Source organism: Dunckerocampus dactyliophorus, chromosome 3 (assembly GCF_027744805.1).
Source record: "Dunckerocampus dactyliophorus isolate RoL2022-P2 chromosome 3, RoL_Ddac_1.1, whole genome shotgun sequence".
NCBI lineage: Eukaryota > Metazoa > Chordata > Actinopteri > Syngnathiformes > Syngnathidae > Dunckerocampus > Dunckerocampus dactyliophorus.
In genome coordinates, this window is record NC_072821.1 from 12,202,698 (window position 1) to 12,228,089 (window position 25,392).

Genomic DNA, 25,392 nt, shown 5'->3' on the forward strand with positions numbered 1-25,392 from the left:
CGTTTGAAATAAATAAATAAATAAAATATAGTACATTCTTGTATTTGGGTACTTGCAGTATACTGGTACTGCGTTTGAAATAAATAAATAAATTGAATATAGTACATTCTTGTATTTGGGTACTTGCAGTATACTGGTACTGCGTTTGAAATAAATAAATAAATAAAATATAGTACATTCTTGTATTTGGGTACTTGCAGTATACTGGTACTGCGTTTGAAATAAATAAATAAAAGTAACACTTTAACACACACACGCACGCACGCACGCACGCACGCACGCACACACGATCAGGGGGGTGGGAGAGGCAAAAAAAAAAAATACACAACACCACATTCAAATGTATATTTTATTTACTTAATAAGCATTAAACCTTGATATAAAACTGAATGATCAACATTTACATAGAGAAAAGCACGCAGGGATGTTAATTCTAGGCTTGATAAAATCCGTACACAGTCTGCAGGATATTGTAGGCCTCTCGCCCAAAGAGACGATGGTTGTGGGAGGCGGTACTGGTAGGCTGGGCTCTGGTAGGTCTTTGTAGAAGGTGGAGCCCAGCATGTGTGATAGAATCACACGGAATCAGTCTCTAATTCACAAACAGGCCCTCTTCCGACCAAACCATCAACCTCCAGTTCTCTGTCAAAAACGGTGATCGGATTTATTCGCCTCTTATCACTAGTCATCTTCTGTCTTCCAACACTGTCTTCAGCTCGAGTGGTTAACCTCTTCCCCAGCAGGGCATGCCTCCGCTTCACACTGTCTTGAGTGAAAAACAAACTAATTTCTTTCAAGAGATCAGCCAGCTTTGGGAAGTCAACCGCCTTGAACGCAAGGTGAATTGGGAAATCCCGCTCTTTCTCCAGAACTGTCCTTGGTCTGGCAGTATTAGCAGCAGAGGTGGCATATCTGACCAGCAGCCAGATGTGTGATCTCGAACAATCGACGAGAAAAGATCCACCCTCTTCACGCAGTAGCGAATCCGTTCTCACCGCTACACTTGGCAACATTCTCGTAAGTCCTACATCCCCTTGGTCGTGCACATGTTGCATGTAAACGATGAAATCTTGAATGGAGCTCTTCAGTTTTTCAAATTCAGTAGAATAGATTCTCAGCTGCGTAACCTCTGGTTCCATATATTCATGACTGTATATATCCACAAAGGGAACTACTCCCATGCCTCTAAACTCACAAACCACCAGGCGTCCCCCGTCAAGATGCAGACTCTTTTTCCTGAACACCGCCATTTTTTTTCGAACAATCACTCATAGTTTGACTCAAACACCCCTCGTTATATAAGACATCTCACACATTTCCACACCCCCAACACGTTCGCCACGCCCATCAACGCCCTTTAAGATATTACTCACGTTCTGAAGTAAATAACAAAGTCACGCCTCCTTCCTTTACCCCCACCTCCTCAGCCCATGACCTTTATCGGCCGGTTGGGAGGAGTGTTCTAGATGTAGGAGGGAGTGGCCTAGATGGGTCATTTGTACTTTGCTATTGAAGAAACAAGGCTGGTGGATGGACGGCTGACAGGTAATCATGATATTTTTTAAGAAAATATAATTTTTAACAAAATAGCTATAGTAGAAAGACTGGTATCTAAGGATGCAATGTGTTGAATGTTTTAGCAGTATTATTTCTATTGTTTCAATGAGACTATGGTAAAAAGTGTTTTCAGTGTTTTGACTGTTGTTTTGATCAGTGTTTTGACTGTCTTTGCAATTGGCTGATTGAAATGGTTTGAATGGGGACGTGTGAGCTAAGGTTGTAATGTTTTGACTGTTTTAGCAGTATTACTTGTATTGTTTCAATGAGGCTATGGTAAAAAAGTGTTTTCAGTGTTTTGACTGTTGTTTTGATCAGTGTTTTGACTGTCTTTGCAAATGGCGGATTTAAATGGTTTGAATGGGGACGTGTGAGCTAAGGTTGTAATGTTTTGACTGTTTTAGCAGTATTATTTCTATTGTTTCAATGAGAATGTGGAAAAAAAGTCTTTTCAGTGTTTTGACTGTCTTTGCAATTGGCTGATTGAAATGGTTTGAATGGGGACGTGTGAGCTCAGGATGCAATGTTTTGACTGTTTTAGCAGTATTACTTGTATTGTTTCAATGAGAAAACTACATGTTTGAGACACAACCTGACACACAGACAGGCCGGCGGGGGCGGTATTGGGGGCCCCAGTCACACATGCTGAGACACACCCAGATAAGGCCGGAGGATGTCTTGGGGGTGGTGGGGGTGGAGGGGGGGTCGTTAGGAAAGGAGGGGTATGGGAATGGGGGCTTCCCCCACACGCAGCCGGAAGAAAACACAGTCACGTGGGAATGATTTTATGATTGTTTGTTTGTTTTATGACTTCCGCATGTCCGCTTCCTGATGCTTTGACCCCTGACACATAGGTGTGAAACTTCTTTCATAGTTTATGGCTTCCAGATGTCCGTTTATGACTTCCGCATGTCCGCTTCCTGATGCTTTGATGTTTTATTGTTTTATTGCTTTATTGGTATGCCATAAACTTTTATTGTTTTATTGGTATGCCATAAACTTTTATTGTTTTATTGGTATGCCATAAAATTTTATTGCTTCCTGATGCTTTGATCCCTGACACATAGGTGTGAAAACACTTTGATGTTTTATTGTTTTATTGGCCCGTCATAAACTTTTATTGTTTTATTGCCCTGTCATAAACATGTCACGTAGGTGTGAAAACGCTTTGATCTTCGTCACATAGGTGTGAAAACGCTTTGATGTTGGGGGGTGGGGGGGGGGTGGGGGGAGGGGCATGTCATAAACTTTTATGACAGGGGGTCATAAATCAATCAAGACATGTCATAAATACCTTTTTGACACAAAGTGGATTTTATTACTCTCTTATTTGATTGGTAAATTAGCAAATTCAGGTATTTTTACTGAAAGTGCTCATGACTCCAAAAAAAGTTAGAAAAAAAACAAACAAAATGGAAGTACTCACTTAATAAAACATTGTCATACTGCTGTCATAGATAAATAATCAACTATACAATACGAGTCAAATGAATTTGTGATTCTGATACATCCCCCAGTGAGTGTTCTGGATGTCACAAGGATACGTTTGGGGAACCAGATTACAAGAAAAGCAGCCACGAAGTCACAGCAAAGTCAACGAAGTGACATACAGTCGTCCCTCGCTACATCGAATATCTCTCCTTAACTCTACCGCAGTTCTAAAAAAATTAATTAACTAGAGAAGCACTCTGAGAGCGCAAACCTCCGCTGATTCACACCAAAATGATAATCTAATATTTTTTGGATCAGTCTTTGATATTTTGTAGAACCTGTTGGAAACGTATCCTGTATGTTTTCCTTCAAGTGCTCGGACCATATTTTGTGGAGTTATATGCACAAATGCCAAAAATGGTCCTATCTCGCAATGTTAAAGAACCCTTTAAAAAATTACTGCATCCAGTGATCTGGATCACACCCAAAATGTTATCAGTTCTTCCATATCCCATTTCCGACAATCATACAGAAAATACATATTCATAAAGCATCCTAAGGCTAAAACAGCTTCTTAGTGACATCGCTCTTAGAAAATCTTAGAATTCCTCGGATTCTAAGACAGAGCTCCTAAGGCGGCAAAATGCGAGGAGTGGGGAGGAGGACCTTTAAGAAGCCTAAAGGTCCGCAATCACAGGAATGGCTGCCACCATGATTAACAAATATATTAAGTAGTAAAATTACCAGCATGGACAGAAAACATAACAATAAGCATATCAATATAATGGGCATGTGAATGAGGTACTTTCAAACATTTTGAAGCTGAGTCATAATTCAAGTTTGCTGAGTTTCATCATCATGATATAAAATTAATGTCACAATTATACATTTCTTAATACAGTCCAAGTTATAAGCGATCGTGTTATCAGTGATCGTTATAAGTGACTGGACAGGAGTGCACTTACTACTTTATTATGTATTATTATTATTATGTATTCTGTTTTATTTTTCTCCAATGTGGCTGAATTACAACAATTCTGCAAAGATGAGTGGGCCAAAATTCCTCCACAGCGCTGTAAGAGACAAACGCTTGATTGCAGTTGTTGCTGCAAAGGGTGGCCCAACTAGTTATTAGGACTCGGGGGGAAATCACTTTTTCACACAGGGGCATGTAGGTTTGGATTTTTCTTCTCCCTTCATAATAAAAAGTTTCATTTCAAAACAGCATTTTGTGTTCAGTTGTGTTGTCATTGACTAATATTTAAATTAGTTTGATGATCTGAAACATTTAAGTGTGACAAACATGCAAAACATGTACTGTATATTATGAGTGGCTACATCTCTAGAGGTGTATATTCCTTGCCTTAAGTCTGTAAAATGAGGACCACGCCTCCTCAGTTGTTACCATCATCATGATTTGTTTGACAAAGTAATACAGTATGGTTCTTAGTTTGTTATGGCCAAATGTTTAATTGGAAAAAATAACATTATTTGGACCAAATTTATTTACTGGAAGACTTCTAATTTGATCTATGGCTATAAAAAGAAAATATTGTTTGATTTTGTTAACAGCTACAAAAGATCAATTAAAGTTATTTGTTTTGTGTTGGCATGGAGTCTTGAAGTCTAATACATCCATTCATCATTTTCTATGCCGCTTATCCTCATTAGGGTCGCGTGGGTATGCTGGAGCCTATCCCAGCTGACTTTGGGCGAGAGGCGGGGTACACCCTGAACTAGTCGCTAGCCAATCACAGGGCACATATATAAAAACAACCATTCACACTCACATTCATACCTATGGACAATTTAGAGTCACCAATTAACCTAGCATGGATGTTTTTGGAATGTGAGAGGAAACAGGGTACCCGAAGAAAATCCACGCACGGGGAGAACATTAAAAATCGACACAGAGATAAGTCTTATACATGCATATGCCAAAACAAGTAACTTCCATGTGCATTTATATCAGGTTTTGCACAAAAATGCAATTTTTTTTTTTGCTTGGCAAAATTGTGTCCCCCCTCCACAATGTCGCATGGAAACGGGGTGTGTAGTTTTTGCCAGATCCTGCTAATTGACAAACAAACAGCACTCAAATAATACGATTTGTCGTCACGCTTGGCTGTGGTAAAACTCAAGATAGTAAACTGAATTTTTCCTCGAGGACGAGTAGCAAATAATGATAAGTAGCACCATTACATGGAGGGCTGTGTTGCTGGTAACATGTAATATAGCACATTGTCTGTAATGATCTAAATATTTCTTTAGACAGCTGCAATTTTTCCCGTCAAGCCTTCTACATCATTCAGACAGCTGACTTAATGGCCCATATATTTAGTTAGCGTCAGACATGAGGAACATACAGTATGACAGAGTTTGTCGGTCCCATTTCGTGACACATCGTTCCTGCTGGTTCATCTCTTCACAGAAGTGAAACTCATTAGCATTTTATGAAGACAAACCCAGAGACCATGGCATTAAATCAGGGATCGTCCAACGTGATTTACATACAGAGATCACAAATACAGCTGTAAAAACAGGAACTAAACCGCAATCTTTCAACCAATCGACACTCCAGTTCTGGTCAGATGTCAGGGGTTAATTGCTTGTTGTAGTTTATGAAGAGAAAACACCAGCCACATTGACAGATTTATGACCCCATATTCCTATTTTCCCCTTGGGTGACTTTTTAATTTTTTCTTATAGACAATAAGTCGTAGCCACACAGTCTTAGAATTCCAAGAATGTTGTCCCTTTTAAACATATCACATTTACAATGGTTAACTGTATTGAAAATTGCACATCTACTTATTTTTATGATGGAGTCTTTAAGGATTAACATGGAAATGTAAAGAACAAAAGGATGACTTTAACATTATCTGCAGGTTGATATGCAGGACTGTGTTATCACAGATGATTCAGCAGCAAAACCATTATCGTTTCTTTGGATTATGTCTCTAAAGCACTAATTCTTATCTATGTTTTTTTTAGCATCTTCCATTATGACATTTTGCCCAACACTGCAGAAAATAGCTGAGCTTCATCTGATATCATTAAAGTAACAATATGTAGTAATTTTACCTTCATATTCAGGAAATTTGCTGGACATAAAACAGTATAAAAAGTTAAACACAAGAATGAATTGAACTATTTTTCAAGGGATGTGGACCTCCGCTGCAAAAAAAAAAAAAAAATGTAGGCCTAGTCCTACGCAGGACCAACATGCACTGAAAACTAAACTAAAATATACAGTACAGCAATAATTTAAAAGTACTACAAAAGTCCACAAATTTAGATAATGCATGAAAATAATTATTGTGCAGAAAAGGGTGGCGTGCTATCTAGTGAGTTGGGGATGTCCTGCCTCAAGTGGAGGAGTTTAAGTACCTCGGGATCTTGTTCATGAGCGGGGGAAGGATGGAACGCGAGATTGACATGCGGACTGGTGCAGCATCTGCTCAGTGATGCGGGCTCTGCATTGGTCCGTTGTGGTGAAGAGGGAGCTGAGCTGAGCAAAGCTCTCAATTTACCAGTTGATCTACGTTCCTACCCTCAACTATGGTCATGAGCTTTGGGTAGTGGCCGAATCTGCCAATTACTGGAAATTTGCCTTAACACCACATATTTTCAGTTTAGAGGGAAATTCTACAGACAAATTCATGGTTGTGCTATGGGCTCACCAGTCTCACCCATAGTGGCGAATCTGTACATGGAAGAGATGGAGAAACAGGCTCTCACATCCTTCTCAGGGACAAAACCAAGGCACTGGTTTAGATACGTGGATGACACCTTTGTCATAATCAAAAAACAAGAAATTCAGTCTTTCACAGATCACATCAATGCGGTGGACACCAATATTAAATTTACTTGCGAGGACACTAAAGAAAACCAACTAGCCTTCTTAGACTGCAAGGTAATTATAGGAAAGGACAGACAGCTACTTACAGAGGTCTTTAGAAAGGCCACACACACTGACCAATACCTGCTTTTTGAATCAAACCATCCACTACAACATAAACTAGGGGTTATTAGGACCCTCCAACATAGAGCGGAACAAATACCAACTAGTGCTGAGGGAAAGAAAAAGGAGACACAACATGTCCAGAGAGCGCTCTCAACCTGTGGGTACCCACGGTGGGCTTTTAACAAATGTCAAAAGAAGAGAGTAGGGAAAGAAACCCAAAAGCCCACAGAAGTAAAAAGGAGAGGAGTGGTAGTCCCTTATGTAGCGGGGGTCTCCGAAAAACTCCAGAGGATCTTATGGCAACACAAAATTCCTACCTATTTCAAACCAGTAAATACCTTGAGACAAAAATTAGTGCATCCTAAAGACAAGACTCCAAACCAGAAACAAAGCAATGTGGTCTATTCCATCCACTGTAAAGATGAGGAATGCAAAGAGCACTACATTGGGGAAACTAAGCAAATGCTCCAAAAAAGGCTTTATCAACATCGCAGGGACAATTCTAGTGGTCCTCAATCAGCAGTACATCTACACCTGAAAGCTACCAATCACTCTTTTCAGGACAGCGAGGTAAAGATTTTGGCCAAAGAAAACAGATGGTTTGAAAGAGGAGTAAAGGAAGCCATTTTTGTCAAACAACAGAACCCATCATTGAATCGGAATGGTGGTTTGAGGTTTAATTTGGACCCTGTGTTCAGCAGGTTACTGAGACCAAAACCCACAGCTCTTAGTCTTGCAAATGAGGTGAAGCCAGGGCCGAGCCAGAACAATAGATGCTAACGAGCCAGGATCAGAGTCGTTCATACCCTATTCAGGGAGCGACACTTCCCCTTTTATCGGAGGTGTTAATAACAGGATAGGATTATACCACTACTCCGCCCAGGCTTAGTGTAACGAACCAATAGGAGGAGGGTGTTGGCACACCAATTCCGCCCACTGTTACGGTATTTAAGGCCTAAGCTACCAGCACTTATTAGTTCGCTGACGAAGCTCTTCGGATGAGGAGCGAAACGTCCGACACTTTCTTCACAGAAGTACAGATGACGCCTCAAGAAGCCTTTTCCTTTCAGGTGCAATGATAAAAAATGAAAAGAAAAAAGACTTTAAAAAATAATAATTTTGTAAATAACTACATCAAAGTTTATTGTAAATGCATCACAATTTGGGACATAAGGGCTATTATTTTAATAATATACAGTTAGAAATCCCACCGTTTTTGCACGATTATGATGTTTCGTTTCGTTGCATTTCGACGGTCCTTGAATGCACCATAGTTGTGTGCATGTGCTAACTTTCCCTGATGCTGCACAGATAGACTTTTCCTGTGCTTCTTTCACCTCATATTTGTTCCCAAATTCTGATAGTGTGTGGGAATGCATAAAAGTAAGGTTTGATGATGTTACTGAGTGCTAATGTGCATATTTGTTTGATGCACAAGTTAGTTCAAGTTAATGCTAGCACACGGCCTGTCAACCCCACACCTAACAACGTTCTAATCTTCTCTATAGAGGAAGCCCTGGCACAAAAAAATCTTTCCTTACTGTGGCTTTAAGTGAAAGTGTCAGTGGGCCTGCTAACACAGATTAAAATATTAACATTCCATTTAATTTACAACTCTGTTTTTAATGTAAAAGTATTGTGCGTGTCTACCACGCCAGATGTTACCAACCTCATATGTTTTTTTCTGATACAAAGACTGATCTCATGTCGCTCTGTTTGCGTGATCCTTTTTTTGCAGTTTCATAATCATAATTGTGGTTGTAAGTCATTTATTTTAACATAATAGTGTCTCCAGGCTGCATGGTGATCGAGTGGTTAGCATGTTGGTCTCAAAGTCAGGAGATTCATGGTTCAAATCTCTGTAACATCTCTGTGTAGAGTTTGCATGTCCTCCCCATGCATGTGTGGATTTTTGGGGGTATTCCGGCTTCCTCCCACACTCCAAAAACAAGCATGTTCACTTAATTAGAGATTATAAATTGTCTGTGGGTGTGAATGCTTCTTTGTCTGTATGTGCCCTGCGATTGGCTGCCTGCCTGAAGTCAGCAATGGATGTTTTGTATTACGTCAAATTTGAAACAGAGTCACTTTGTCATTCAAAACGTGTGTCCTTCATCTCATCAATATATTATAATATTCATTTCCGTCACAGAACTAAGAAACTGCAAAAACAGCTATACTTGAAAGAAGCCCAAATTATATTAAAATGAGACAACTTTTCTTATTTTAAGCAAAAAATTATGTCAATGGGGTAAGCAAAATTTGCTTGGCTACAATTCTTATAACTAGAATATTTGTCTTGTGACTTTTAAGAGTATAATGAGTCCTAAAATAAGCAAGTTGTTCTTACTCACATAGCTAGATTTAAGTAAAATGTTCTTATTACAAGGTAAGAAGTAAGCCAAATGCTCTTATAAGATTCTAAAACTGAGATAAAATTTGCTCTTATGAGGCTAGATTTAAGCAAAACATTTTTTTATATTCTAAAAATGTAGGAAGATTATTTTATTTTCTTACAATTTCTAGAGTGGCCAATTAACCTACCATGTTTTTTCTTTTTAGGAAAAAAAATAAGTAATGGTTGCTTAAAATGGGACTTTTATACTTTCTTCAAATATAGTTTTTACAGTGTATGGTTTGTCTATCCTTCACAATTCAAGCATCCAATGAAAATGTTACAGGGGCAGGAAGACTAGTACACTGATGAATGATTAAATCCATGGTCTGGAACAAACTCAAATCAAATTTCTCCTGTCAGCTTTTTATAAACAATGATTATTTAATGCTTCTCTATTCGCTTGCCTAAAGCTAAATCTCCTAAACCATTTCTATTCATCTGAGTGGTTTGTTTGGGTGCATAGAAGAGGTGTCAGATTAGTGAGGTTGATTCAATTTTATTTTTTTTTTGTTTGCACCGAGATCCAGTTTTCAACTCTAATCCATAATGTCGAAAGAGTAAAGATCCCGGGGGCATTATTGAGACAAATTATACAGTAGGCTTTTGTGTAGTGTGCAGAGAATTTAATCGAGAATTTCATCATTTGATATGCACAAGCAAGCAAACTAACCCTGCAACATTACTACTTCTTTAAAGATAGAAGAAGTTTATCAGAAAGGAATTAATTGGTAAACCCGTTGCCAAGCAATACGATAGCCAAAAGACAAAAAGCTCCAGCGCGGCGTGGGACAAAATAACGCATTGCTGGAGACAAGTACCACTACAGGGTAGGCCGCAGTAGCTTACTAACCATCTGTGACTGACAGGAGGCTCTGCATTCAGCATCAGGGACTTTTGTTTATTTAAATCTCCCCTAAAAACCCTCAGTGATTAGAGTTGCGCATGAGTTCTGATGAAAGAAACTTTTAACATATGCACACACGCACGCACACAACGTTGCTTGCAATTGCATGCCAGTAGCTGGGTTTGTGGTGCTATTCTTATTTAGTTAGAATTTATCATGTATTTATTTAAATTGCAGTATAGCACACACACATACACTATATACATACATCTTAAGGAGGTTCTTAGTACAGCTTCAAAATACAAAAAGAAGAACTGGGAGTGAGACAAAAAAAAAATAAGTACCTAAACAAACAAGCATTAAAGTGAAAGACTGTTCATCAGCTGATCAGAGTTTAAGACCACAGCCTTTAAAAGCCAAAATCTTGGCAAAAATGTGGATTCAGTGTCATTTTCTGTCAGGTATTCACACGGTCATGATCTCTTGATGGCAAAGGCAAAAAATCTTTCTCTTTGAATGCGGTCAGATTGTTGAGCTGCATAAGCAAGACCTCTCGCAGTGTGCCATTGCTGCTGAGGTTGGACGCAGTAAGACAGTCATTTGAAACTTCTTCAAAGATCCTGAGGGTTATGGAACAAAAAAGTCAAGTGGTAGACCCACAAAAATGCCACCAGCCCTGAAGTGGAAAATCCGATTGGCTGTCTGTCAAGACACGGGACGATCCTCATACCAAATGAAGGTTGTTACTGGTGGAGAGTGCAGTCCAATAACCACCAGACTGCCATCTGGCATCTCAAGTGTTTTAACAATAAAAAGCGTCTTCAAAGGCCTCGTCTCGTTCAACGGCACAAAAATCCCAGTTTGGAATTTGCGCAAGAGCCCCATAAATGGGACATTGAGTGGTGGAAGAAGGTTTTATTCTCTGTCAAGAAAAAAATGTAACCTTGACAGTCCTGATGGCTTCCAACAATACTGGCATGACAAGGAGATGCCATCTGAGATGTTTTCCACACGGCACATTAGAGAGGGCGCCATCATGATCTGGGGTGCTTTTTCCTTCAATGGAACAGTGGCGCTTTAGGTTGTGCAGGGGCGTCAAATGGCAGATGGCTATGTGGGGATGTCACAGGGGGTTCCCTCATGACCGGAGGCCCTCGTCTGTGTGGTAATGACTGGGATTTTCAGCAGGACAATGCTGCTCAGAATGCTCGCCTGACAACTTCACTCTTTTGGACCATCGTGCATGTTCACCTGATCAAAATCCAAATAAGAACATTTGGCGATGGATGGCAAGGGACAATTTACAAAAATGGGCACTGGCATGCCTAAAGCAATTTTTGAGGTGATTAACAAGAATGATGCAGCTACTCATTACTGGGTCCCTTTTTGAACATTTTATTTCTATTTTGTGGGGTTTGTTTTGGGGTTTTTTTGCGCAGTGTGAAGGAAAGTGGGTGGAGGACACTGCCCAAGAATTTAGTTAGGGCAAGACACTACGCTGCACGCATGGATCACTACGGCCTGCAATAGTACTAGCCACAGGTGATCGGCGTTGAAAGGCATTTACCGGTGCCAATCGTGGGTTTTTTAACGGAAAACGTCTGATACTGATCGGTGGCTGTTTGATCGTTGCAATTCTAATTTTCACTTTTTTTTTTTTTTTTTACTGTAAAGAATGTGAAAATGTAACTTAAAACATTGATTGTACATTTAAAAAAGGTTTTATTATGGCAACAGTTTAACTCTGGAACAGATTAAGTCTATTTTCACTATTATTATATGAAGGATATCCAGTGCCCCATAATGAATTGTTTTTGACCCCAGAGGTTTCACTGTATCTGGATTATGAGCTAAACCTCTCTCTGCAAATATTTTGTGATCCCAAATTAAAATATAATATAAAATAAGGCTTCTTATGGTCCGTCCTATGCCTGCATGAGCAAATGCAGCCTGTGTCGAATGATTTCAGAGTTCATTGTCCACAAGAAGTCAGTCAATCCTCCCATGAGCATCTCCTCCATGGGCACAAATTGGAGCACCTGTGTGTCACACTCAGACTGACTTTGACCTGTATCGTCTCCTTTTAGCAGCCCACTAATACAGTTCTGGACATCAGTCAGTACGGGGAGTATTTGGCTTGCAGCTTGAGGGCAAAAGCCGACGCACACAAGGACTGCTCCGACCAGGCCTGAGGGGGGCGGGGACCTGAATGTCACGGAGCGAAAACAGGCGTGCAAGCAGAACACAAGTGCAGCCGAGACACGGGTGAGTGCAGACGACATAGGCAGTAGCAGTGCATCCCCAGACGTCAGCCTCTGCAGTGACAATACAATGCAGTTCACAAGCTGATGCTGGTACTGTGGCTCCGCATCGTGCAGCATGCCACAGCCTCCTTCAGGATTACAACACTCCGATGGAAACATTAGGACTAAATCCCCATTACAGCTACCACAAGCTTCCCACACCGAGCGGCTGCCAAATACCAGACACTGCCTTTTCTTTTTGTTCCTTTCACTGTCACTGTAAAGACTTGCCGTGTCCGACAAAATGGAGGTGGCACTAAACACGCGGCATGACTCACAGGGAGACAGCTGATTCAAGTCCGCTGCTAAGTTCTCAGATGAAGCCACCTGAGTTTCATTCAAGTGATTTAACAAGACTGCAGCACAGAATGGAGAGTTTTTGACCGCGGGCAGTGCAGCACCCACGATAACGTACCAGGAATCCACATGATAGCCGACCAGGGGTCCTTGCAGCACACAAGCCGCCCCATCGATTGCACTGCTATGTTGCTGTATCCAGCTGGCATGGCAACCCTTCTCCACGCGCTCCTTCCAGCTCAGGGATTGCAATTCCCGCCGCTCATTGAAGGAGCCTGTTTGCTTCTTCTGTCCCAGAGGGCGGCCTGCAGAGACGCGGCAGCAGGCAGGGCTGATGGCGTTACGGGAGATCCATCGACTCCGAGGGAGGAAAGTAACCTGAGCACACAGACACCTCGTGACATCAACGTTGGATTGGCAGTGAACATCTACAGCAAACCGTGACACATACTGTATGCTGAATAGAAATATAGTCATCCGTCCTTACATCGCAGTTCAAACATTGCTCCCTCATTCTACTGCAGTTTTTAAAAAAAATAATTAATTCATGATTGCTGTTTGTAACACTTAAGTTTAGAATACATAAATTGGAGAGGCTAACTAGTTAGCTTGGTGGCTTGCTATGCTAGCGGCGGCCGTCTCTTATGTCCCTGCAGTGATCCCATAATCTGTGCAATGTGGTGTAAACAAAGAATAATAGGAGTGTACAGGTGACTATTGGGTGTTATTTCATGTCTGCAGGGCTCTAATAATGTTAAAAACCATATTTAGAAAGTCATAAACAGGTTTTCAATGCTCAAACTACAAAAATATTCAATTTATTAATATTGAATCCTACTTCACGGAAATTCATTTTCAGGTCTGGAACCAGTTAACTGTGATAAACGAGGGCCGATTGTACTGTTGTATCTGGAGTATTAAATCACGTTGCTTCAGCTACAGTTATCTTTCACATTTTCAGTTATAGCCACGGTTTAAAAAAATACATGATACCAAATTCTGGACCCCATTCACCATGAAAGGTAAATTAACATTTCATTGGTACATATCAATGCCATACGATTGGCTGGTGACCAGTGCAGGTTGTACCCCTCGCCTAAAGACAGCTGGGGTAGGCTCCAGCAAGTGAGGACATAGAAAATGGATAGACGGTTGGTTAATATCAAGTGATACACCAAATTTTCTCCCAAACTTTTTGAGTTATGTCCAGGTAGCGTAGAGAGGTAGAGATACAAACTTACTGTAGCTGTTATGATAAAAATATTACTGTATTCAAAAAGTAGCTCATGATATTAACAGAAAACGTGTGTCCAAATATTTGACTGGTACTGTATTTTCTATCTTCTGCATATTCTATTTTCTAAGTACTGATCTTATTTAAATGGGTCTAACTATTCTGGGTGTCCCGATACAACTTTTTTACTTCCGGTACGATTCTGATATTGCAGCTTTGAATATAAGCCGATACTGATATCGATTCCATATAAGCACAAATCATACATACTTTTATCACTTGTTTAGTGGAATGTTAGAAAAGGCTTCATCAAGTCATATTACTCAAACAGAGAAGAGTCAGTAACAGTAGGAGTGAGAATAATTGACCCATTTACTTCCTGATGCATCTGGTGTATTGTTATATCGACAATAGGCAGCAAGGCTCAAGGTGCTCAATGAAGCTTTTTAAACCCGATATTACTCACCTTCGACATGGGCTGGGTCTTTTCTGTTACAGCAATGATTTTTTTGCCTTCCCGTGGGAGTTTCTCATTCATTGCAAATGTCGCAAACAGCACGGGGTGTTTCAGGAAGCTGTGGTGTTATCTGATTCTGTGCCACCACGGGTTTTGCACTTAGCTGCAGCTGCTTTTTCAGTTTTGAACAATAAAAAACTACCACATGGCTGACATCACTCCTGCTCTTTGCTTGCTAAGCATGCAATAAAGCGCTGTTGTGATCTCATGGTGCACTGCATTCTGAATAGAAGTGCCGGTGCGGCGAGTGGAATGGACTATTTTTATTGCCATGCCAATATCAGACATTTTAGATGCAGGCCGATACAATCTTTTTTGGCCAATATTGTACTACTATCCGATATAAATATCCGGACACCACTTCTAACTATCAATTTATGGCAGTAATAATATTCACTTTTGATTGATACTGTCAAAGGCAAACAAATGTAGGCAGTAATGGGGAACTTAGTAAACATTTTGAGACTTCTTACCTGGAATCGTTGCAGGTATTCTTGAGCCGTACAATCCCTGATGTAATCGAGCCTCCCCCTCTGCTCTGCGCTCATTCCTTCAAACAACCTCAAGTTTTCTGTGATGGTATCCACCTGCAGAGTGTGAAAGTACAGGCACAGCTCCTCATGCTGTGAGACGAATGACGTTGGGATTGAGGATTCTGGGAAGAGCGCGTCCCTTTCCGCCAGATATGGTCCGTAATTCCGAATCAGTTTGGAGAGCAGGGGCCTCACAGCTTCCTTGTTGTTGTAGTCGAGGCAAACAATGTAAACCTCTGAGTTCCCGGCTTTGCTCGTAGCAGGTTTGAAGATGCTGACAGAGCGGAAACAGCAGTTGAGTAAATAGAGCAAGCAGATGGAAGAGTGTTCGTACAGGGTGAACATTTTAAGCACAAAGGAGCCACAGGGGCTCAGGAGCAGCAAAGCGGCAGTGACCTCGCAGTAATGCAGAGGTGCCACCAGTGCCTCTTGCTCATCGGGATTCTCTTGACAGTCAATACTACCATCTGCCGTTACCAGATCAACTCTGCGCATGTTTGCAACAAATGTCTGCAACTCCAGGAGGTGCTTCTGGACCATGATGTCGCCCGTGTTATCTGAGCCAAAGAACCACCATGGTAGAGTGTTGGCGATTAAGCGATCATCTACGATGGTCGTGCTTCCGGCGTTGGCCTCATGGTATGGGTTGAGCGTGTTGGCACCCCAGCTCCAATCACAGTAGCGTGTGGCCTCGCTGGTTTTGATGTAGTGGTTCAGGGCACTTATGAAAGCCCCAGGTGCTTCACACAGGTGAACCGTGTTTAGCTCCCCAGAGTGGAGTGCCACCTCAGGAAGAGGACTGAAGGTTCCAAGGATCTCATAGAACTTACACCATGCCTGAGTGCAGATTTCTGCGTTGGCAGCGGAGCGTACTGCAGCGATGACCTTCCCAGCCCGGTTGGTGGAGTTGGTGTGCTGATGCCACACTTGGATGTTCTTATCACTGAGCTGGTTCTTCACAGCATTAAGTGACACCTTAAGGGCTTGAAGGCGGCAATTTTGATCTTTTGAAGAATGTCTGAGGGCAACACTGATATTTGGAATGCACCACTCACCATTGGATGGTTTGACATAGGTTCTAAATTTGCTGAATAAACCTTTAATTTCAGTCAGTGTTTTAGCATCACAAGCCATCATGTTGCTCGCTTGATGCTGTTGCTGCCTGCCAACTTTCTTCCTGGTGCCATTGCCAGAGTTCATCCTCTTCACCAACTGTGTGAGAACAACAGGATTGTTACAGTACAATAGAGATGATAAGATGAAAACTATATGACATGGAATATATTTCAGTGTGAATGTGAATGGTGATCTGTCTGTATGTGCCATGTGATTGACTGGTGACCAATCCAGGCTGTACCCCGCCTGTGTCTGTGTGTGTGTACAGTATATATGTATGAATTAAACTGTATTAATTTCTTTTTATTGTGTGACATTAGGCAGGAGAAATTACCATTTAAGAAAGACATCGTTTTAGACGTTATTTTATTCATTTAACTTTGTCATTTTGTATTTAAAAATAAATTATTGAGCAATTTGTTGTACTGTGTTCCTATTACTCCATGTATCATCATCAAATATGCATCTAGATAAATTCAGGTTCGAATCAAATGGTGTAGTCGTTTCACACAAAAAAAAGAGACAAAAAAAATAACCTCGCCAGTAGGTGTGAAGACAATCTGCGTGACGACACCGGCGCTGCCAACAGGGTGTCCCTTGTTTGTTATTCAGGGAGTTGGCAAACCTATATTATGTACAAACATAGCAGATAGCGCCTCAATGTCGGACTATTTAAACAGCTAAACAAATCATTTAAGACTTTCCGACCTAGTAGTTTGAATCAAGGTCTTCAGAACAATGTTTTTGTCAAGTGTACACTATGTAGAGATGTAAACAATCGTAAATTCGCTGATAGATACCTACCGGGCACATCTGCGGTACAAAACCGGAAGACACGCTGTCACGTGATCAACTTTACGCCCCGCGCATGCGTTGGCCAGCGCCTCGTGGGCGTGTCCATTTGTAAAGCACAATTCAGCTCTTTTTTTGCAGTTCGTACAAAAAAGAGGACCATGATAAAATATCAGTTTCTGTCATGTGTTGACAGAGAGCCATTCAGATTTGATCATGTATATTTTTTGAGTTATAGTATTAAATATTGTGTACACCAGGCACTTTAAATCATTGCCCAATATCAGATTGTAATAGAACACAAGAAAAGAAAACACATGTCAATGCAAAAACTATACTATAAGTAATCACTGAAGAATATCACATAAATCTTCTATTTTTTTAGTAGTCAGATGCAATCAAGCTGGAAGCAGCTTCACAACAACAGTTTTACTCACATTCACCAAATGAATTACACATCTGCTTGTTTATCGCCTCTTAAATATGTCCCCAGACATTTGTCTTCAGAACTTCACTAATTTGTAGATTCATTTACATAAATGTTGACTGCATTGTGGTGTCAAGTCACTTTGACAAATCACATTGTTTACAGTATGTCAGACAAATAGTGCAATATGTTGAGCTCTAGTTTGGATGCCTTTTGTCTGATTGGGCTGTGCTGTTTTTCGACTGAGTAGACTTGTGGGAGCAACTTTACAGACTGTGAGCTGATCTGTGTGAGCATGTTACATAATCATTAGAGCTCCCTAGCATGTCAGCTGATGCAAACTGACTTTTGCGATATAGTGAAGCAGAGAATGAGCATTACAGATGTTTATTTTCTCTGCTTCAGGGCTATTTCTTATATAGACACACAACAGAGTGTACTGCATGTGAGTAAATTAGGTTTTGGTAAGAGATGGAGGACTTGGGGGCTTAAAGCAAAAAGCAGGACACCCACAGAGGGAGACTTATTCATAAGTAATGGACCTCTGGGATATACAGGTGCAATTAGGATTTCCAAAAATGGTGGCTGTAAACATTTTGTCTTTCCATTTGAAGCTATACCAGTGGCACCCTTTTGTAATATTCATGTGTACACTTGGTTGTCCCTTTTCTAAACCCAGTTTTGTACAAATACAGTATCATAAACTGTGGAGGAAATAGACATTAATTACTTCATATGTAATGGTGGTTTTCATATGTTGTGCTATGTGTATGCAAGTCTTTTCCAGATAGGCTCTATGGAGTTTCTGTTTTCAGTTGATGGCAACGCACTTTGTGCATTCACCATTCTGCATTGCCTCATACATGTAGGTGAATGAACCTCTCAGAGTTTAATACAAGAGTCTTGCATGGCACTTCTATACAAATATATGGTATACTGTTTAATCTGACTACTAATCTTGAGTGAGGAATTTCTATATATGTGTATCACAAGTGATATTGGAGATTGAGGTTTTAAAGGTCATGCTTGTCCATGAAAAAGATTAAATGTGCTCTGGGAATAGGAGGAAAGCCAGCGACTACACTGCCAGTGGTGGATTATTACTACATAGCAACCATTGGAGCTCCTCCATATACTGTATGTAACAGGGTCAGTTAAGTATTTTGTTATTTCCTGTATTATAATTACACAAAACATGGAAGTTAAATAATAATACTTGATGTGTTCTCCTAAAGTAGAGCCAAAATGTGGAACGTTAATATCAGCATGTACCCCTCCACTAATTGACATGACACTTCCCGCCTATAAGTAAGGGGTGTGCCTTAAATACTTGTCTGTTGCTGTTGATCTCCACAAGAGAGGGGGCACGTTGCATGGCCACATTTTGCCTGGAGTATTTGTTTTATGCTGACTGTCAGGTACTGAAAATAAAGTGCTACGCCAAAGCTACACTGTTGTGCTTCATTTCAACCATAGACAACGCAGAGGCAACATATACAGTGGTGTAAAAAAAGTGTTTGCCCCCTTCCTGGTTTCTTATTTTTCTGCATGTTTGTCACACTAAAATGTTTCAGATCATCCAAAAATTTAAATATTAGTCAATGACAACACGACTGGACACAAAATGAAGTTTTAAAGGATTATTATTATTCAGGAAGAAAAAAAATCAAAACATACACAGCCCTGTGTGAAAAAGTGATTGTCCCCGAAACCTAATAAGTGGTTGGGCCACCCTTACATGCAGCAACAACTGCGAGTCTCTTACAGCGCTGTGGCAAATTTTGGCCCACTCATCTTTGCAGAATTGTTGTATTTCAGCCACATTGAATGGTCTTCGAGCATGAAACGCCTTTTTTTGCCACACCATCTCAATAGGATTCAGTTCAGGACTTTGACAAGGCCACTTCAAAGTCTTCATTTTGTTTTTCTTCAGCCATTCAGAGGCGGACTTGCTGGTGTGTTCTGGATCATTGTCCTGCTACAGAACCCAAGGTGGTTTCAGCTTGAGGTCACAAACAGATGGCCGGACATTCACCTTCAGGATTTTTTGGTAGACAACAGAATTCATATTTCCATTTATCACAGCAAGACTTCCAGGTCCTGAAGCCCCAGACCATCACACTACCACCACCATACTTTACTGTCAGTATGAAGCTGAAATGCGGCATTACTTTTTTGCCACACCTTCCAAAAAGTTAAACTTTTGTCTCGTCAGACCACAGAGTATTTTCCCAAAGGTCTTGGGGATGTTTTCTGGCAAAATTGAAATGAGCCTTTATGTTCACCAGTGGTTTTCGTCTTGGAACTCTGCCATGCAGGCCGTTTTTGTCCAGTGTCTTTCTTATGGTGGAGTCATAAACACTTAACTGAGGAAAGTGAGGCCTGCAGTTCTTTGGATGTTGTTGTGGGGTCTTTTGTGACCTATTGGATGCACTCTTGGGGTAATTTTGGTTGGCCGGACACTCCTGGGAAGGTTCACCACTGTTCTATGTTTTCGCCATTTGTGGCTAATGGTTTTCACTGTGATTCACTGGAGTCCCACAGCTTTAGAAATGTCTTTATAGCCGTTTCCAGACTGATAGTTCTCAATTAGTCTCAGTTATGGTTTAACAGTGGGGGGTAATCACCTTTTCACACAGGGGCATGTAGGTTTTGATTTTTTCTCCCTTAATAAAAGGGTTCATTTGTTCAGTTGTGTTGTCATTGACTAATATTTAAATTTCTTCTATACGGGTATCATTTCTGTGTACAAAATACAGACAATACAGCAGTGGTTGTCTTACGTAGCATCAGTTGATCATGCTTCGCACATACAAGGTGAAAGAAGTCCCTCCTTCACCTGCGCTCATTGACACTGCAGTCATTACCATGCAAGTTTCACCCCACAGGTCAAAGACCTCTCAGCACTCCAATAAATGCCAGCCCCAGAATGATGGACGCATCCTATCTGCATCCATGATGATCTCAGCCCAGCAGCCATACCCTTGATGCTTAGAAACAAAGGTCACATGGATACACATACACAGGAATGTCAGGCATGCAACATACAGAAAGGTTAATAAAACCCTTACTTACCACATTCACACACCCACACAGTGAAGGAACTCCAGCCACATCCATTACAGTCCAGTCCCTTTTTCTGACATGCTTATCAGGAACAATTAAACATTTAAGAGACACGGCGCCACAAATTAGCACCGCAAGAGGCGGACATTACGAGTAATTTCTCGAAAACGCAGTAGCTACAGGGGACGGAGCTGTAATGAATGTTGCAAAGGAAAATGAAAACATAATCTAATGTAGAGAATGAAGGATGGTTTTTAGTGGTTGCTGCAGTGAGATGGTAATGACCTGTCTGTCCGTCCACTTTGATTGAAGTATCTCAACAGATGTTTGATTAGACTTTAGGTTGACTCTTAAAGTCTTGGATTATTGTTAATTCACCTGTGACATTCATACTTCCAGATGATATACAGTACACAAGGCTGCACTGTTTGTGTTTGTAATCGCGTCAAAGTCCAACCGAGGCAAGGTTTTTGTTGCTCCGTCTATTTGGGGGTTTGTTTGTCCACAACACTTGCTTGTCATTCACTCACAAGTCAGCATCATAACACTTGATATCACATTGGTTCTGTGTTTCAGGATTTTTAATTACATGTCAAAGTATCCTGGCCTCCATCAAAAGGTCCAGCTGATGGCAATGTCAAACATGACAATTAAGAGACACCTTAAGAAACTTGAAAGAGTAAACAGAAAACAGAGTCTGGGATGAACAGAAAAGTCCAGGTATTTTGGGTGTAGGGGAGGGCCCAACTGTATTATCCGGTACTGTATTCTGTAGGATAATATCGTTTTATGAACTTGTTAGTAGATTTTAGAATAACTGTTTGCATTGATGTTTATTGATTGAATTGTTAACTGAGCGCCTTAATATAAGTACAGTATAAATATGTGTGTGTTTTATAATTAACTGAGTGAGTGATTACAAGTAGTTTATGGAAATAATGCTTTATTAAACAATTAGCTGACTAGATGGACAACTGTTTAAGTACGTCAAAGGTCAAACAGAAATAGTGCGACCTCACACAGTGTACAATCAGCGAAGGCCAGCCGGGACCAGCAGCCAGATATTGGAACAAAAACAACTCAGTAAGCCTTGAGACAGACTGAGAAAGTATGTGCTGTTTGTGCAAGAAAAGTGTTACAGAGTCAGAGAAGGTACCTACTACACAATTTCGTCAAAGAATCCAGGAGAAAGTTATCTTTGAAGAGACTGACGCCAATGGTCTGAGGAAAACAATTATAAAAAGGCAGAGGGGACTATTGATCGGGACCTGTGCCTCTTCCTTCGGTGGGGTGGCTGCAGGCCTCCATGAGAAGAGACATAGTTCGGAGCTTCGAACTGCAAATGCTATTCTGTCTGATTTGATTTTAATACCATTCATAAACTTCATCGGGAGTGTGAGTCTTCTTTCCTTCTCATAACTGAAGATTAATGAACACGTGGAGAATTTCATCTCCGACAATTCTATGAGGGGAGGCTCACTGTGCCACACTTTGAAATCCCCTGATCTAAAGGTCAAAGTTTACCACAGTAGTACAAAAATATACTTGCAACAACCCACACATTGAGTCATACCTCAAATTAAAGCTATTGACGAGGGCTTTAGGCTAAAATATTTATTTTGCCATCATATGATGATGTAGCAATCAAAGAAAATTACTTGATATTCACCACATAGTTAGTTTCATTTAAGATGTTTTTACAGGTCTGAGCATCAAGATCAGGGTCATAGGTCAGGGTCACAGCAGGGTTAAATAGGCAGATCATATAGAATTTCTTATTCAACTGCTTTAAATTATTATTTCGTGGTGAAAGACCTTGACCTAACGAGCCCAAAATAAATTTGCAACAAAGTAGATAGAGTGACATATCTCAAATGAATGCCTTCTATGAGGGATCGCCAGATGTATAATACTATATTGTTTTACGATTCCCTCTATGAGCAAAGTGCACTGCCCCAGAATGCAAAGACATGATGTCCGGGTGCAGTCAAAAAGGTTGTTTGTTGCACAAAGTAAAAGGGAAACGCACAAGACATAACTCAAACTCACAAAAAGTCAGGGCACAGGCAAACAATGTTATGTTCAGAAAACCATATAAATCATGTGGCATAGAAAGGGCATGAACAGCAACCAACAGAAGAGACGGACAAGGCCAAAGAGAAGGGACAACACAACCTAAATAGTGGCACTGATTGCTAATGAAAAACAGGTGCAGCAAAGCTGCCACCCATGGTTCAAACCAGGAAGTAGAAAACCAAAATAAGAACTCAAAACAAAAAATAAAGTATAAATTGAAAAAAACAACACTAAAATTCAACCTGTCATGGGGAGGCATGGAAACATTGGTCAGTATTGATCTCCAAAGTAAACAAACCCCATTGACTCATCTGTAATCATGTTGTCATTGTCATGTACGTATGATAGTACATCCATCCATCGATCCATCCAACCATTTTCTTCTGCTTACCTCGGTCTCAGTAGGGAAGTCCAGACTTTCCGGTCTCCGGCCAAATCTTCCAGCTGGGCATCCCCGGAACACCTCACTAGGGAAGCGTCCAGGAGTCTAAATGCCTGAGCCACCTCAACTGGCTCCTCTCAGTGTGAAGGAGCAGCAGCTCTTCTCTGAACTCCTCCCGAATGACTGAGCTCCTCGCCCTATCTCTTAGAATCACATCACTGCAGTAAAGGATGCTTTCTATACATCTGTTATAGCTTATGACAGACAGTAAAGTGCATCTTAACACATATCAAGCGATATGTCAAAATGACTGCTACAACAAAGCCACTGGTAGCTTAGACTTGTGCACAGCAGTGTACACTAATGACTTTCCGGGGTGGAACATCTCAGTTAACTTTTCCAAAAGGATTAAAAATGAGTCATGCTGATGCTTGTAAGTTAAAGCTTCTCTTACAAACTTGGGCCAGTTTACGCAAAGGCAGCTAAGGCAGTCGATGTGGTTTTCAAGGATATTTTACGTATTTAGTGGATTAAGTCATGTGGCCAGCAGGTTGAAATAATGTATAATCTCCCATGGGCTCAACACAAGCAGCGTCTAAGTCTCTCGTGGATGAGAACTGCACTGGATGGAGGTTTATAGTTTAATTATAATAATTACTCTACTCTATTTGTGCACAGAGGGAGATGCCTTTTGTATTTATTGGCCTTGATCTTGGATGATGTGCCTCTCGGCACACTTGTCAATGATTCTTTGTTTTTTCTTCTGCAGAGCGTTATTCAGTCATACTGTAACACCGATGAGCATGTGCACACCATAACACAATGGTGCCAGTGGCAGTGATGTTCAGCATACATCAAACAACCTTGGCCCAGTCACACTTAAAGATATATCAGTCAAAGGATTTGACAGATGAGAAAGATATGACGGTGAGAAAATAGCTTTAATATTTCTACAACAGACTTGTCATACAGTTTTATCAGTTGAGAGAGGGAAACATTCCGTTTGATCACTTGTGAAAAAAGAAAATGATAATTTTTCCATAAAAAGAGACGTGAATACGTACACGCATGCAGTATAGTACATGAATGAATAGCTAATATAAATATATAATTCATAAAAGATGCAATACTGCCCCCTGGCAGCTCCAAGATGAAAGTATTTTTGGATTTCAATTTTAGATACCTACTTGGCTCCAAATTACACTTTTTCACGCCAAGAACACCACCATCGAAAAGCATGCAGTGGATTCTGAGAGCAGATTGTCAAAAAAAAAAGTCTATATTCTTCACAATTACGAGTTAAACTAAATGAGACTGAATGATGTCTTTCGGAGAGTGGCGTTGGCACTACTGCTCGTGCACTGGCACATGCTCATAGTTTCCGCGCACACACACATACACTATGTGAATGAAGCTATTCAAAATTAGGAGTCAAAAAAGCAGTCATGGCTGAGCAGGAAGAAGGTGAGATAGTGCCGGAGTGACCCGGAAGTTATACCTGTTATAAATGTTTGTGTTCTGTGTTGCCTTACTGTTTTGTTTACTGTCGTGAAAGCACCAGGGGTGGGGCGTGGGTGTTGACTTCAATTGTGAAAAGCCATTGTTGTTGCGCATGTGTAGTTTGGCGTGGTTAGTCCGGATGATTAGGGCAGACAGTAGCCACTTATTTGCATGAGACCAGTGGTCACCAACCTTTTTGAGCCCAAGATCCCTGGTCTCGGCCGTGAGCCTGCACAAGATCTAACCCCCCCACAACCACAAAAGGTTTACTTTTTATTTTGTAGAAAGTAAATTAAAACATAGTAAAACATGATACATATTTAAAGCTTTGTGCTATTGTGCCTTGCTCTATTTTAACAATTTTTGCTGTTTTTTAAATTTTGTTTCTGCAGTGATGCAATGACAAATGAGCCACAGGCCGCAGATGGCTCCCGAGCTGCACTTTGGCCACCCCTACTTTTGTGGATATTCGTCAGGGTTGGGCTTGTGGAGTTGGCTCTATTAGCAAGCTACAACTCAGCTTGTTGGCTCAGTGTCGTTGGCAAGCGATGGTGGTTGAGGAGAGAGAGACTGGTCATTGCATTTCAATAGTCATCCCTAACGAGCCGCAGCTTGAAGATTTCTTTGGTGCATGTCTATGGAGTTATATGACCACTCTCCGGGAGGGGAGGGCACTGATGTAATAATAATTGTTTTTCTAATATTCTCTCAATCGGCAAAGTCCAAAAGATCAACTAGTAGCTCGCGATCAACAGGGTGGTGACTCCTGGTGTAGACGCTACAGCATGTTTGAAAGCTAGCGCCCCCATTGCAGTACCTAACCATGACGGCACCTTCAATGCACTGCACTGCCACATTAAATACATGTAACAACTTAAATAATTTCGTATACATGTTTAATTAAATACAATAAAAGTGTTGTTTTATTTTGTTTATTTAAATTACGCTTCAC

General features: G+C 40.7%; 1 protein-coding gene across 4 annotated transcripts; it reads right to left on the reverse strand.

The window, feature by feature from the left end:
* Window positions 1-116: 116 nt before the first annotated feature.
* On the reverse strand, window positions 117-23,068 carry cmtr2 (cap methyltransferase 2). 4 transcript variants are annotated; one of them, XM_054770204.1, is made up of 3 exons: window positions 22,950-23,068; window positions 15,022-16,293; window positions 117-13,175 (listed from the first exon to the last, which is right to left on the reverse strand). In XM_054770204.1, exons 2-3 carry the CDS (start codon window positions 16,279-16,281, stop codon window positions 12,123-12,125), a joined length of 2,313 nt encoding a protein of 770 aa, XP_054626179.1. In that variant the 5' UTR covers window positions 16,282-16,293; window positions 22,950-23,068; the 3' UTR covers window positions 117-12,122. The 4 variants fall into 4 exon arrangements, with proteins under 4 accessions (XP_054626179.1, XP_054626176.1, XP_054626178.1 ...); XM_054770201.1 differs by lacking the exon at window positions 22,950-23,068 and adding an exon at window positions 17,002-17,024; XM_054770203.1 differs by lacking the exon at window positions 22,950-23,068 and adding an exon at window positions 16,998-17,017.
* Window positions 23,069-25,392: the final 2,324 nt, after the last annotated feature.

Excerpts from the sequence above, each read along its gene's own strand:
- cmtr2 (XM_054770201.1), bottom strand. Across the intron at positions 13,176-15,021 it reads AATACCTGCAACGATTCCAG|GTTACTTTCCTCCCTCGGAG; the intron begins GTAAGAAGTCTC and ends CTGTGTGCTCAG.